This window comes from Myxine glutinosa, chromosome 9 (assembly GCF_964187855.1).
Source record: "Myxine glutinosa chromosome 9, kmMyxGlut1.1, whole genome shotgun sequence".
Classification (NCBI taxonomy): domain Eukaryota; kingdom Metazoa; phylum Chordata; class Myxini; order Myxiniformes; family Myxinidae; genus Myxine; species Myxine glutinosa.
This window is the reverse complement of record NC_136269.1, coordinates 127,948,060-127,960,563: the sequence shown is the minus strand read 5'-3', so window position 1 is coordinate 127,960,563 and position 12,504 is coordinate 127,948,060. Positions and strand designations below refer to the sequence as shown.

Sequence of the window (12,504 nt, the reverse complement as noted above, 5' to 3'; positions counted from 1 at the left end):
ACATTCTAATTACACTTCAAATAATTAATTCACAAAAGGCTGATTCTGACAATAACATCTCTGAGGGTCTAACGCCCGAAGGTTCTGCTCCCACATTAAGGAATCCAAGTGCTGTGCTTCCCGACGGTCATATGACTGATCGACAGGTTAATGTCGGTCACGTGTACTCGGGCCCCGCCCATCGGAGGACCCCATCCCCAGGGGTGTGAGATCGGTCACGTGTACTCTGGCCCCGCCCATCGGAGGACCCTATCCCAGGGGTGTGAGATCTCCTTTGCTGGATCATGTCCACCCTCACTCTTGCGAGGACCCCTTGTGCTGTGTATTTTTACGTTGCAGGTCCTATTACAGCCGCTGTCCTCGGAGCTTACTAAAGAAGGCCATGGGGCAGTATGGCCAGACCTGATTGGTTAAACCGTAGTTGAGTGGCCGTCTCTACTATAACGTCTTTAACGGCCCCAATTATTCCGAGCATCTCGTGGGGTCCGCCAGGGATTCGTTTTTGCCCCAAGCCCTTCACGAACCGGCTGGCCAGGGATGACGTTCGACTGAAGATGATTTAGGCTGGAATTTCATGGCCAGGGAACCAACAACTCAGCCACTCTTCGTGACAGGTGTATTCCCATGTCGATCTGCTTATTAAACTCTCACATGTGTCTATCTCACGATGTACGACACTCGTCTCACGGAGTCAATCTTGACCTGCATGTCTTCTGCACGATGTGCACTTTGTCCACCTCTCATCCCTTTCATTCCCAGATGTTCCTGATCTTTTTATTTTTATTTACCTCAGGCTTACCGAGGTTGTTCATAAACCTCCTCTTTATTGTGTACCAGCAAAGGTACCCGTGTTGCCGCGAGCAACGCAGGTTCCCTCCTCCCACTCCACCCCTTCCTCCAGACTCCCACCACTCTCCCCCATCCCTCCACACCCCCTCTGGACTCCCACCCCATTACCTTCTCTACAGATTTCCCCCCACTCTCCTTCCCCCCAACATTCGGACTCCCACCGCTCCGCTCCATCCTCCAACCTCTCGCCTCCCTCTCAGAGGGGAAGCAAGCAGACAGCAAGAGGTAGGAGAGAGAGAAAGAGAGAGAGTGGGGGGAAGAGGAGGGGTGGGGGGGATGAGCAAAGCCTCACCACATACTGTACATTCCAGGAGGGAGGGGGTGCGAGGCGAGTGGTGGGGGAGCAAGGGGGCGGGAATGGGGGTAGTTACGGTATACATGATGCACAGTGGGTCAAAAATCGAAAGGATGGCCAAAACCCGTACATTTTCTTTGTCAAAAATCCAAACCTATTGGCTTTTTTAGAAAAGTTCGCCTTTTTTTAGACCTACTCAATGTCACTCTCGGAATATATATATATTTTTTTGGTATACAAGATCGAGGCTCGTGTAAGAGCTAACAGGAATGACCCAAAAAAACAAACGGACACATAAGAGAAAATAAAGGGAGTGGGAGACAAGATGGGGAAGCACACAAGTACAACATTTGAGAGCAGGGACATAGGGAGATCTGTGGGAGGGAGAGGGCTTGGGGGAGGAAGCATGGGAGAGGTAAAAAAAACAACAAAAAAAAACACCATGGACACAGCTAGGACTTCCAGGAAAGAAGTTGGTATTTCAGCAAAGTGGAACTGGGGTGAATTAACGGGGGTAGAAAAGATCAAGGTTTTGGATGGGGGAAGATAAGAGATGGTGGTGAACAGCTGTTTTAAAGACCTGGATGGAGGACTGGGATTGAAGGGAGTGGGGGAGTTTGTTCCAGAGGCGGGAGTAAAGAGGAATGAAAGAGTGAAGGTAAATAGTCTTGATTTTGGCAGTTTCACCAGAAGAGGGTTGCTGGCAGATCTCGTGCGACCTGTAGGAATATTTGGGGGACAGAGCACAGAGAGCTGGGGGAGCAAGGCCGGAGAGGAGTCGGTAGAAGACAGAAAGATCACCTACCTGCCTGCGGTGAGTGAGTGAAAGGCCCTCGGAGTTAGCTTCATCGCTGGAGATTCCAATGATTCTGAAAGCTTTGGTTTCAACAGCGTGAAGCCGTGAATTTCAACAGCGTGAATGAAAACCCCCCACCCACCATTTGCACTCTTGGAATGAAGTGTTGGGTGTCGGTCATTCTACAATGGAACATCTTTACCAGTTCAAACTCGAAAAAGCCAATTAATATGAGTTGGGGATCATTTTTATGTGGGGTTAGGGGACGTCGCATCACATCACCATCATGCATCCCTGGCCAGTCAAAACTTTTTGCAACCTACAAGGCCTTCATTCACAGCTTGAGGTAACACTGCCCTCCCCTTTGGGCTGGGGCTCCTGCCTCACATCTTGCCATTCTTAATACCGTGGAAAACAAGGCCCTCAAAATCATTAGGATCTCCCGCCAATGTCTAGGCCTACTACTCTCACATCGCAAACAGGTTGGTGGCCTGTATATTCTACCTCTTCCTTTTTGGTCTTGCGCCCTCTGTCCTCTCCAGGTTTCTGCAGGGTTCACATGGTCTGCCAGTAACCCTCTTCTTGTTAAACTCCCAAATCCCAAGCTGACTGCTCACCTCGTCTCATTTGTTCCTCTTTTCGCTCCAGGGTTTCAAGAAAGCTATTCACCGCTACCTCAGGTCATCCCCCATTCACCCTCATGATCTTTTCTACCCCAAAAGACCCCATACCCAAGCACTCCATTTTCCAGGTTATTGTGATTTTTCCCACTCGCCCTCACCTCTTTTCGTTCGTTACTTGCCGGTTGTTTGTTCCTTTTCTGTTTCATCCCATCTCCCCCTTCTTGCTGCGTTTCATTCATCCTGTGTGAAGCTTGTTCACCCCCATGTGTCCTTCTCCCGCCCCCTTTGGTCTCACTCTGCTGTTGGTGTTTCCCCTTTCCATTTTGATCCAGCTCTTCCACGATCCTAGATCAAAAAGAGAAACAGAAAGAGTTTGAGATGAAGAAATTAGGAATGCTATTTCACATGCAGTGCTACATCTGATGTAGACACCCCAGATTTCGACTCGGCTAAAAACATCAGACTCATTCCCAAGTTTAGTGATGGTGAAGTGCAGATAGATATCCTGTCTTTTGAGAAGATAGCCAAACATCTCCAGTGGCCAGGGAAATACTAGACCATGTTACGACAAGGTATGTTTGTGGATAGAGCACAGGAAGTGGTGTGAACAGTGTGAAGATTGAGAGTGTGAAGACATTGGAAAAGACAGTCTTGGCAGACACGTCGATTTTTCTACCTTTTTTTGCATACAAAGACGAGGCTCATAGAGGAGTTAGAACTTGAACGGATCAGGGCTTAACAGAACAAAAGGAACAAAGAGAAGGGGGGGGGGGGGACGGGGGACACACCAAGAGCAGGGTTGAGGGACAAAATAGAGAGAGACTTGGATAAATAAGGGATGCGGGGAAGAATGAGAGAAGGTGGAGTGGACAGGATGGAACAGAAGCAAACTCTCAGGAAGGAAAGACTGGAAGTTTGGAAAGAGGTGGGTTGGGGAGGGTAAATGGAAGTAAAAAAAGATAATGGTTTTGGATGGGGGATCATCTGAGACGGTGGTGACCAGCTGATTTAAAGACCAGAATGGAAGGGTGAGATTGAAGAGACTGTGGAAGTTTGATCTACAGGTGGGGAAAAAGAGGAGCGAATGAGTAGAAATGAACTGTGATTCTGGCTTTAGGTGGTGGTGGTTCATATGCAGCCTGTGGCTGCTTGGCTGCATTATTTTCTGGCGGTGCGGCTGTACCGCTGATGCAGTGCCCTCCATTACCAGGTACTCATTTTGCCGACCTCAGAAGGATGACAGGCTGAGTCAACCCACCTGGTGTTAATTCAACGGAATGACAGGGGCTAAAACCTCAGGACCCGAAGATCTCAAGCTAGCTACTTTAACCGTTCAGCCAACACCAGGCTATGGATTTAGGTAATTCCACCAGAAAGGGTTGCTGTTGGATCACGCGAACCCTACAGAAACCTGAGGGTACCAAAGCAGAGAAAGAGTAGAGGGTGCAAGACCAGAGAGAATGCGGTAGAAGACAGAAATACAACCAACATGTCTGCGATGTGAAAGTGATAGGCCCATATACTCAGCTTCATCACAGGAGATTCTAGTGATCTTGAAGGCCTTGGTTTGTGCGGCATCGGGAATTTTAAATTTGCTCAGGAAAAGGAAACGATTTTCGATCGGTGCTATCGTTCTCCACAGGTAGCTAAGGACTATGGTAGTGGGAGGTGGAGAAGAATACAGATGGTGGCAGATAGAACGATATTAAGGAAAATTGAAAAGGAAAGTTATGGTGTCTTGTGTGAGCCCGGCCGACCATTACGGTCTCAAAACGGTGGCACTGACAGACAGGCAACAACAGAGTTTGCAGGTCTGTGAAAGCAAATTGGTCAAGAGGATTGCAGAGATGAAGAGGGCGGATAAAAGGAGGATGGATGAAATGAGGGAGAAAATTGGTGTGCAGACGAGCTTGACGGGTAGATTGGTGAAATGCCTTGGTGCGGATGAAGAAAGAGGGCAGATAGGTTGAGGGAGCAAGGTGGGAGGAAAAGAGGTGGACCACGGTTGAGATGAGAGGATTGTGTGAAGATGGATATCAGCAAGGTGGGGGTGGTTGGAGAGTTAGCCGAGGACAGAGGTAAGTGGAGGAGTATCGTGGCCAAGGCAGGGCAGAAGCTTGGTACCAATGCACCTTACCTCTTATAGAAAGAGAGCAGGAGGAGAGAAGATCCCCTTCAATATTTGGACACACCTTGACGAACAAAGTTTCCCACAATAAAATAAACAAAATCGAGGTCACATTTCAGGATTAAGAAAGTTTTTATTATTTCAATCAACAAACTGTCTTGCAATTTTAGATTGGAAAGGTACAAATTCAACAAATCAAAATTTACACCACACGGTTAGCATTACTCCATTGTAAAATAAATACAAATATATATCTATATATATTTCTTCAAAATAAAATTGTAGCAATTAAAACTATAACAGCATTCTTGGTACAATTATAATGACCCACTATTTTTATTCCAGAGCCAATCCTCTTCAAATTTGGGGGAAACAAGAGGGGGCTGGTCCAAATAAATCCCACCCCCTTCCTCCTTTTTTGTTCATTTGAGGTTTCAATCCGATATTAAAAGGCCAGGGGCTTTCTCATTCCCTTATACATGAATCGATGGAGATGAAATACATTCAGAGAAAAGCAGGTAAAACTTCAGTCTGGTGTCTTCTTTTTGATTTCACATGGATCAAAGGTCAAAAATGGGCACAAAAATTGAGATATTTTACAAGCCAGGCCTTTATTTGTTTTACCAATGTGGATAAGACCTTGCACAGACATACATAGCTACAGTTGCTTCAGCAGATACAAGTTGGTCTGGTGTCTTCTTTTTTATTTACAGGCATCAAAGTGGATTGGGAGGGTGCCAGCTTGGGATCCTAGGATCCTGGGTTCGAATCCCGGTCGATCGCTGAATGAACACCAGGGGGGTTGACTCAGCCTGTCATCCTTCCGAGGTCGGCAAATTGAGTACCAGCTCACTGGTAATTTCATGTGTGTCGCAAGAGGCGACTAACAGGGTTGGCGGCAGGAAGCGCATCCGGCCATAAAACATTGCTTCAAAAAGGGGACCAAGGTGCCCAAAAAAGGCCAACCCCTGCTCTGCGGGGAAAAAATGGCCTCTAAAGGTGGTTCTTCTAAAGTGGATTGGGTGTGAAGTGGAAAGACAGGTTGCATTCCCTTGTAAATATCTGCGATTCATCAAAGTCTGTGCAGTCCTTCAGGTGGATGTAAAACTGGGCGTCCCGTCTGACGGCATTAGTTGGTGAACATTAAAGATCCCACGGTGTTCATCACGGAGAGTGGGCGAGCTACCACAGGCACACTGAACAAATTCCAAATTCCTGCTCTAACCTACAGGGGGCACTGCATCAGTGGCGCATCTGTGCCCGCAGCAAATGAATGCTACCCGCAGCTATGTGCTACATACAAAAGAAAAAGAAGAATCTGCTATTTTAGTCATAAAAACCCGGTATCGGCATAGAATTCCCAACCTATTTGAACCTTGTTCTGCAATTGGAAATGAATACTTCTTTGGCCAAAGTTTTAAAAAGTGCAGAGGAACATCTTTACCAGATGCACTGTGGATACTGTTTGGACGAAGCCCCATCATGGACTTCATACAGGGTAAGAAAAGGGTATGTACTGGTGCGTGAGTGCAGAATCCGGCAAGGAGCGGCGGTTAAAATGTCCATCCAATTAGCATCCACATTAATTAAATAAATGGTCCCTAACTTCAAAAATACGCTAATTAAATGTTATTTTAACACTTCCATGCTACAAGCTTCAATTTTTCTCTATATTCGTATCTTTATCTCATTTACTTTTATTACATTCTCCCAAGAATGAACTTGACAATAGTCTGCTGCATCATGGAAATGTTCTTGGCAGCGAAGAGTAGGCAACGCTCCATCTTCGTCATCGATTAAACCTGCGCATGAACCTTTAGATACTCGTTAGGACAAGCCTAAACAACTGTCAAACATGATTAGTGGTACAAGCACACACACACACACACACACACACACACACACACACACACAATCTCCTTTTAGTAATAAATTGGAGGACATTGTTATCTATCCTATAATCAAAACTTTCTTATTGTTACCTCATATAGTTGTAACAGTGCACTGCACAATGTGCAAAAAATAAATGCTATCATATTTATGAGGAACATTTTTTTTTTGGACAACTTGCAAATATCAGTTTCGAGTGTGGACAACAACAACAAAAAAATTCCAGAGCGAAGAGTTCACAATAACACATTTCCAGAGCAACCCTTAAGGATAAAAAAAGACCTTGGATGAACCATCATCCTTGCACAGCACTGGAAGACACTCCATTGTGTGTAATCGACAATGTGAACCAATTGCTGAACTTTATAAGGACTAGTGCGTGCCCGTACGTGCGGGGAGGTAAGTACGTGGACATACGTACGTTGACGTACGTACCAAAAATAAGGCCTCACTGTCCGGAAGTTCGCATATCGCAGTTACGATTAATCGCAAATTAGTTTTAATGGCCAATTCTTCAATTAGCGCCAACATATTTTGCCATTTTGCAATTTCATCGCAAGGAAAAGCACAAAGAGAAGAGAACAACAAACACACACGCGGTTCCTTCGCTGTAGCTTGACCGTACGTGCAAATTTTTTTTTTAAACTTTCATCGTTCCTTCGGTCTTCGCTCTCGTCCTTCGCCGTTCCTTCGCTCTCGTCCTTCACTGTTCCTTCGTTCACGTACAAAACGTATGCGTTTGCTAAATAAATGGCCATAACTTGGTAACCACTTGTCCGATTAATAGCAAACCTTGAAAAGGCACATCCTCAGGTCCCCAGCAATATACCTGGCAAGTTTCACTTAGATCGGACCAGTAGTTGTCGAGAAACAGCGGTCACAGACATACACACACACACAGACACACAGAGATTGCTTGCATTATAGAGAGATGTGCATGAGAATCAAGTGGTAGATTTGACTGACACTCACATCCTCAGGCAGAGCAAAAGGAAACACCGGTGAGGATGACCACACGTTACTGGTGAAGATTACCTCTCCTACCTGCTGCAGTAGTTACACCAACAAAGTTTCGATTGTAAGAAGAAGTATAGTCCAGCATTGTTTGTCAAGAATCAGCATGTTGTGAAGGATCTATTTCTTAACCAAAGATATACTTAACCAATCAGCATTGCTCTGTAACAATGATGGCCAAAGACCTCAATGTAATAAGCGACTTAGTTGCTGCAATCCTGAGAATAAGGGCCACTGGATGCTCGTTCTGGTGCACAGTTTATTAGTGTCGATCAAGATGACAATTTAGCGGTTGCCTGCCGCTCAACGAGTTTGCGAAAAATCCCGTCATCCGCTGAGGTAAGTTGGGCATAAGTACCGGTTTCAGCCACACGTCCTTGAGCCAAGACCACGATACGATTGGCACTCTGGATTGTGGACAGTCTGTGTGCGATGACCAGTACGGTGCGGCCTTCCATGAGTCGATCCAGTGCTTCTTGCACCAAGTACTCACTCTCCGAGTCAAGAGCACTAAGTGATGGGGATAATAGAACACATTTAGTCATTGCATATAATTTATTCAGCACTAGCAGGAGTATCGTCATATTTATTCAGCACCCGGGGAAGCGGGGGGGGGGGGGGGGGGGAGGAAGAAGGAGAGGGAGGGGTGAGGAAGGGAGTGGCGGGAGTGGAAGGGGGAGGGGAGGGGGAGGTGAGGGGAAATATATACATCTTTTTGGGGAGGGGTGGGGAAGGGGGGCAGGGGTGGCTTTGACAGGCCCCTCCGTTTTGGGGGATGGGCGGAAGGGAAGGAGGAAAAAATTTCCCATGCAAAGAGTGCTTCATAACCTTAGTGTTGCACAGGTAAAAAGGAAATTGTAATACCCTCTGCCACCATCACCAGGTGGCGCTCCACGGTACACATTTACATAGAGAATTGACGCCCCTCTCCTAATCCCCCCACACCCCCGAATGAGGCCGCGGCCACATAGCCTATGTTACCCCCCAGAAAAAGTTGTATTTGTATTTGTACCCCGAGTAAAGTATAAAAGTGTTTATAGCTGGAGTACCTGGCGTTGCTCAAGCGAAAAAGAAACATTAACATATTTGAAATGAGGGCAAATATAATGGAAAAGCAATCACATCCAAATCAGAATCCATCACAAATGTCAAATCATCATTTTACCTTTTCGTTGAATATATGCTGGTGAATGTGCCGTTGATCACGTTTCTGAGTTAAGTATGATGACGATCAGGAAACCCACAACTTTCACCGCTTCCGGAATTGTTTTTTATTACTAGAGTTCAAATGTCTGGTGATTTTTTGTAATTATTTATGCGAATATGTACTTGTATATAACTGTCATTAATCAAAAAGTTTTAAGCGCTAAAGAGCGATTTAAAAAAAATGAAAAATAAACGAACTTTTTTTTTTCCAAAATGTTTTTTTGGGGGGGCCTAAAACACTCCCAGGCACTCACTGACGACCCTCTGAAAGTTTTACAAAGATCCGTTTGCCATTTTTTTTTTTTTGTGTACAAGAACGAGGCTCGTGAAAGAGCTACCATTTATCACACAGAAAGACAAACCGACACATAAAACATATAACATGGGGAGCGGTAGACAAGATGGGGCGAGAGGGGGAGGAACGCAAACACAACATCTGAGAGAGCAGGGACATCGAGAGATCTGTGGGAGGGAGAGGGCTTTGGGGAGGCATGGGAAGGGGGGGGGTGGGGGGTGGGAGAGGTATAACACATATGGACGCTGCCAGGACTTCCAGGAAAGAAGTTGGAATTTCAAACAAGGTGGATCTGGGGTGAATTAGTGGGGGTAGAAAAGATCAAGGTTTTGGATGGGGAAAGATAAGAGATGGTGGTGAACAGCTGTTTTAAAGACCTGGAGGGAGGACTGGGATTGAAGGGAGTGTGGGAGTTTGTTCCAGAGGCGGGAGAAAAGAGGAATGAAAGAGTGAAGGTGAGCAGAGAGCCGAGATTTCGGCAGTTTAACCATCAGAGGGTTGCTGGCAGATCTTGTGCGACCTGTAGGAATATTTGGGGGACAAAGCACAGAGAGAGCTGGGGGAGCAAGGCCGGAGAGGAGTCGGTAGAAGACAGAAAGACCACCTACCTGTCTGCAGTGAGTGAGTGAAATGCCCTCGGAGATAGCTTCATCACGGGAGATTCCAATGATTCTGAAAGCTTTGGATTCAACAGCGTGAAGCCGAGCTAGGTGTGAGGCAGGAGCACCGGCCCATAGGGGAGAACAGTATTCCATTGAGTTGCGGATGAAAGCCTTGTATGTGGTGAGGAGCTCAGGTGTGCCGAGGAAGGACTTCGCATGACGGAGGATGCCCAGTCGGCAACTGGCTTTGGAGGCCAGCTTGGAAATGTAGTTTTCCCAAAAAGATCATGGCAGATAGTGAGACCCAAAAGCTTGAGCGACAGAACTTCTTGGAGAGGATTGTTGAGAAAGTAGATGGGAGGGTTGTCCAGTCGATCTTTTCGGAGAGACATAGTAAGAGTGTGAGATTTGTCAGGATTGAAAGACATGTTCCACTTGTTTGACCAGTCAGTGATTTTGTCCAGGTCTTCAGAGAGTGAGGAGGCTGCAGACTGCCGATCTGAGGGAAGAGGAATGGAGCGGCAGAGAGTGGAGTCATCAGCAAAGAGATACAGAGGATTTTCCAGAGAGTCGGAGAGATCATTGATAAAGACCAGAAAAAGCACAGGGCCCAGAACACTGCCTTGGGGAACTCCAGCCTGAACAGGAAGGGGAGATGAGAGAAATCCATTCAGGGCCACACGTTGTCTACGACCAGAGAGGAAGTCCACAAGCCATGCATGGAGATTTCCATGGATACCATAGGAGAGTTTGGTGAGCAGAGCTGGGTGCCAGACCATATCGAAGGCACGTGATATGTCAAGGGAGACGGCTCTGATTTCCTGTTTGGCATTGAGGACCTCCATCCATTGTTGAGACAGCAGAAGCAGCATTTCCAGAGTAGAATGACCTGGTCTGAATCCAAATTGATGATCGGAGATCAAGCCATTGGAGAAGAGGAAGGATTTGCTATCCGAAGCAATGATGGATTCCATGACTTTGCTGATAATTGGGAGCAGGCTGATTGGTCTGTAGTTGCAAGGATCTGTTTTTGCACCTTTTTTGTGTAAAGCGGTAATGTTTGCTGATTTCCAGGATGCTGGCAGATGACCTTGAGCAAAAGAGAGGGTGAAAAGAACAGAGAGGGTGAGATAGAGCGGCAGAGCAGGATTTTAGGATCCGTGGGCTGATGCCGTCTGGTCCAGTTGCAGAATCAGAGTCGAGGTTTGATAAAAACTCCTCCACCTTGTCAGGAGAGAAGGACACAGAGTCCAGGAGCAGTTGGGTTCGACTGGGTAAGGTGGGAACAGAGAGAGATGGGTTTGGGACACAAGATTTTTGAGGCAAACACAGAGTTGAGGCATTCGGCTTTGTCACGTGCGGTGTCAACTGTGTAGCCATTTGAGGTAAAGGAGGGGATGGAGGGGATGGAGGGGTAACAAACACCAGAAACGGATTTGACCAGACGCCATCAGGATTTGGAGGAAGGAGATAGGTTTGAGAGTTCATTCCTGAGTGTGGAGAGATAGTGCTTCCTGGCGCTCCTGAGGGTAGACACACACTTGTTCCGAGCTTGGTGGAAGGAACTGAGATTGCCTTCAGTTGGATTAGCCTTCCAAGAGGCAAAGGCAAGTTGTTTCAGGGCAACTGCCTCACCACAAGATTCCGTGTACCATGGATGGGAGGAAGGGTAAGACAACTGAAGACGAGATGGGATAAATCTGTGCATGAGAGAGCAGTTTGCTTTGGAAGAATTCCCAGGAAGAATTGATGTCAGAGGCAGTGGAGATGGGAGACCAGTCCAGATGATTGATGGCTGCTTGAAGACCGTGCCAGTCGGCCTGAGTGAAATGTCAGACTCGGTGACGCTGAGGAGGCTCTCTGAGAATGGCCAGAGAGATGTCCACTTTAACAAGCACATGATCAGAAGAACCGATTGGGGCAGAAGAAGAGCAGCAGACATTAGCAGGGAAGTTTGTCATAACCAAGTCTAGAAGAGAAGATACACCATTGGCTGAGATCCGGGTCGGGAAATTGACAGATTGTGTCAATCCCAGTGAGTCGCAGAAGTCCTTTGCTGAGGTGCCATGGCTGGTGAGAGATGAACCCACACCCAGCCAGCTGGCATGATGACAGTTGAGGTCACCACATATGAGGAAGAGAGAGTTGGGATGAGTGGATAGAAGTTGGTCCATGTTGTCAGACAGTGAAATGTAAATGGAGTCATCACTGTTTGGAGGACGGTACAGAACACATATGAACAAAAGGTGGGAGCGGAGAGGAAGCCATAGCCAGAGGTACTCCTGGGGGTGAGGTGGAGAGAGGGCAGTGCAAGGAGAGTGAGGAAGAGAGTTTTTGATAAAGATAGCCACCCCACCACCAGGACGAGGCTCAGGTCTATCATACCGGAGGAGGGAGTAACCAGGAAGAGATATTAAGGAATCAGAGACATCTTGAAGGAGGAAAGTTTCTGTTAAGCAGATCAAGTCTGGATTGTCAGAAGCAACCTGTATGGAGAGATCAGTCAGGTTTGATCAGTCTCTAAGAAAAATGGCGACACAGACAGACAGAAACACACATACCAACGGTAGCTCTCTTCCAGCGTTGCCGGACGGGGGTAGGGGGGGGGAGGGGAGGGTAGGGAGGTGGGGAAGAAGGGGGGAGGGGGGAGGGAGGGAGTGGAGAGGGTGAGAGAGGAGGAGGGACAGGGGGTAAGGGTAAGGGAGGGGTGGAAGGGGTAGGGGGGAGATAGGGGGGAGGAGGGGAGGTGAGGGCAGGAAAGGAGGGGAAGGGGGGGAAGGGGAGGGGAGGGGGGAGGAAGGGGGTT

At 47.2% G+C, this 12,504-nt stretch overlaps 1 protein-coding gene across 2 annotated transcripts in view; it reads right to left on the bottom strand.

The window, feature by feature from the left end:
• Positions 1-2,167: 2,167 nt before the first annotated feature.
• The window catches only part of ABCB10 (ATP binding cassette subfamily B member 10), a 31,545-nt gene continuing 21,208 nt past the window's right edge, over positions 2,168-12,504 (bottom strand). Inside the window, exons 13-14 of one of the 2 annotated variants that reach the window (XM_068128195.2) lie at positions 7,954-8,105; positions 2,168-2,908 (exon numbers count right to left, since the gene is read on the bottom strand). In XM_068128195.2, coding sequence (XP_067984296.2) covers positions 2,799-2,908; positions 7,954-8,105 — 262 coding nt within the window. In that variant the 3' untranslated portion in view covers positions 2,168-2,798. The remainder of the gene's footprint in view (positions 2,909-7,953; positions 8,106-12,504) is intronic. The other variant, XM_078784896.1, reaches the window with a different exon arrangement.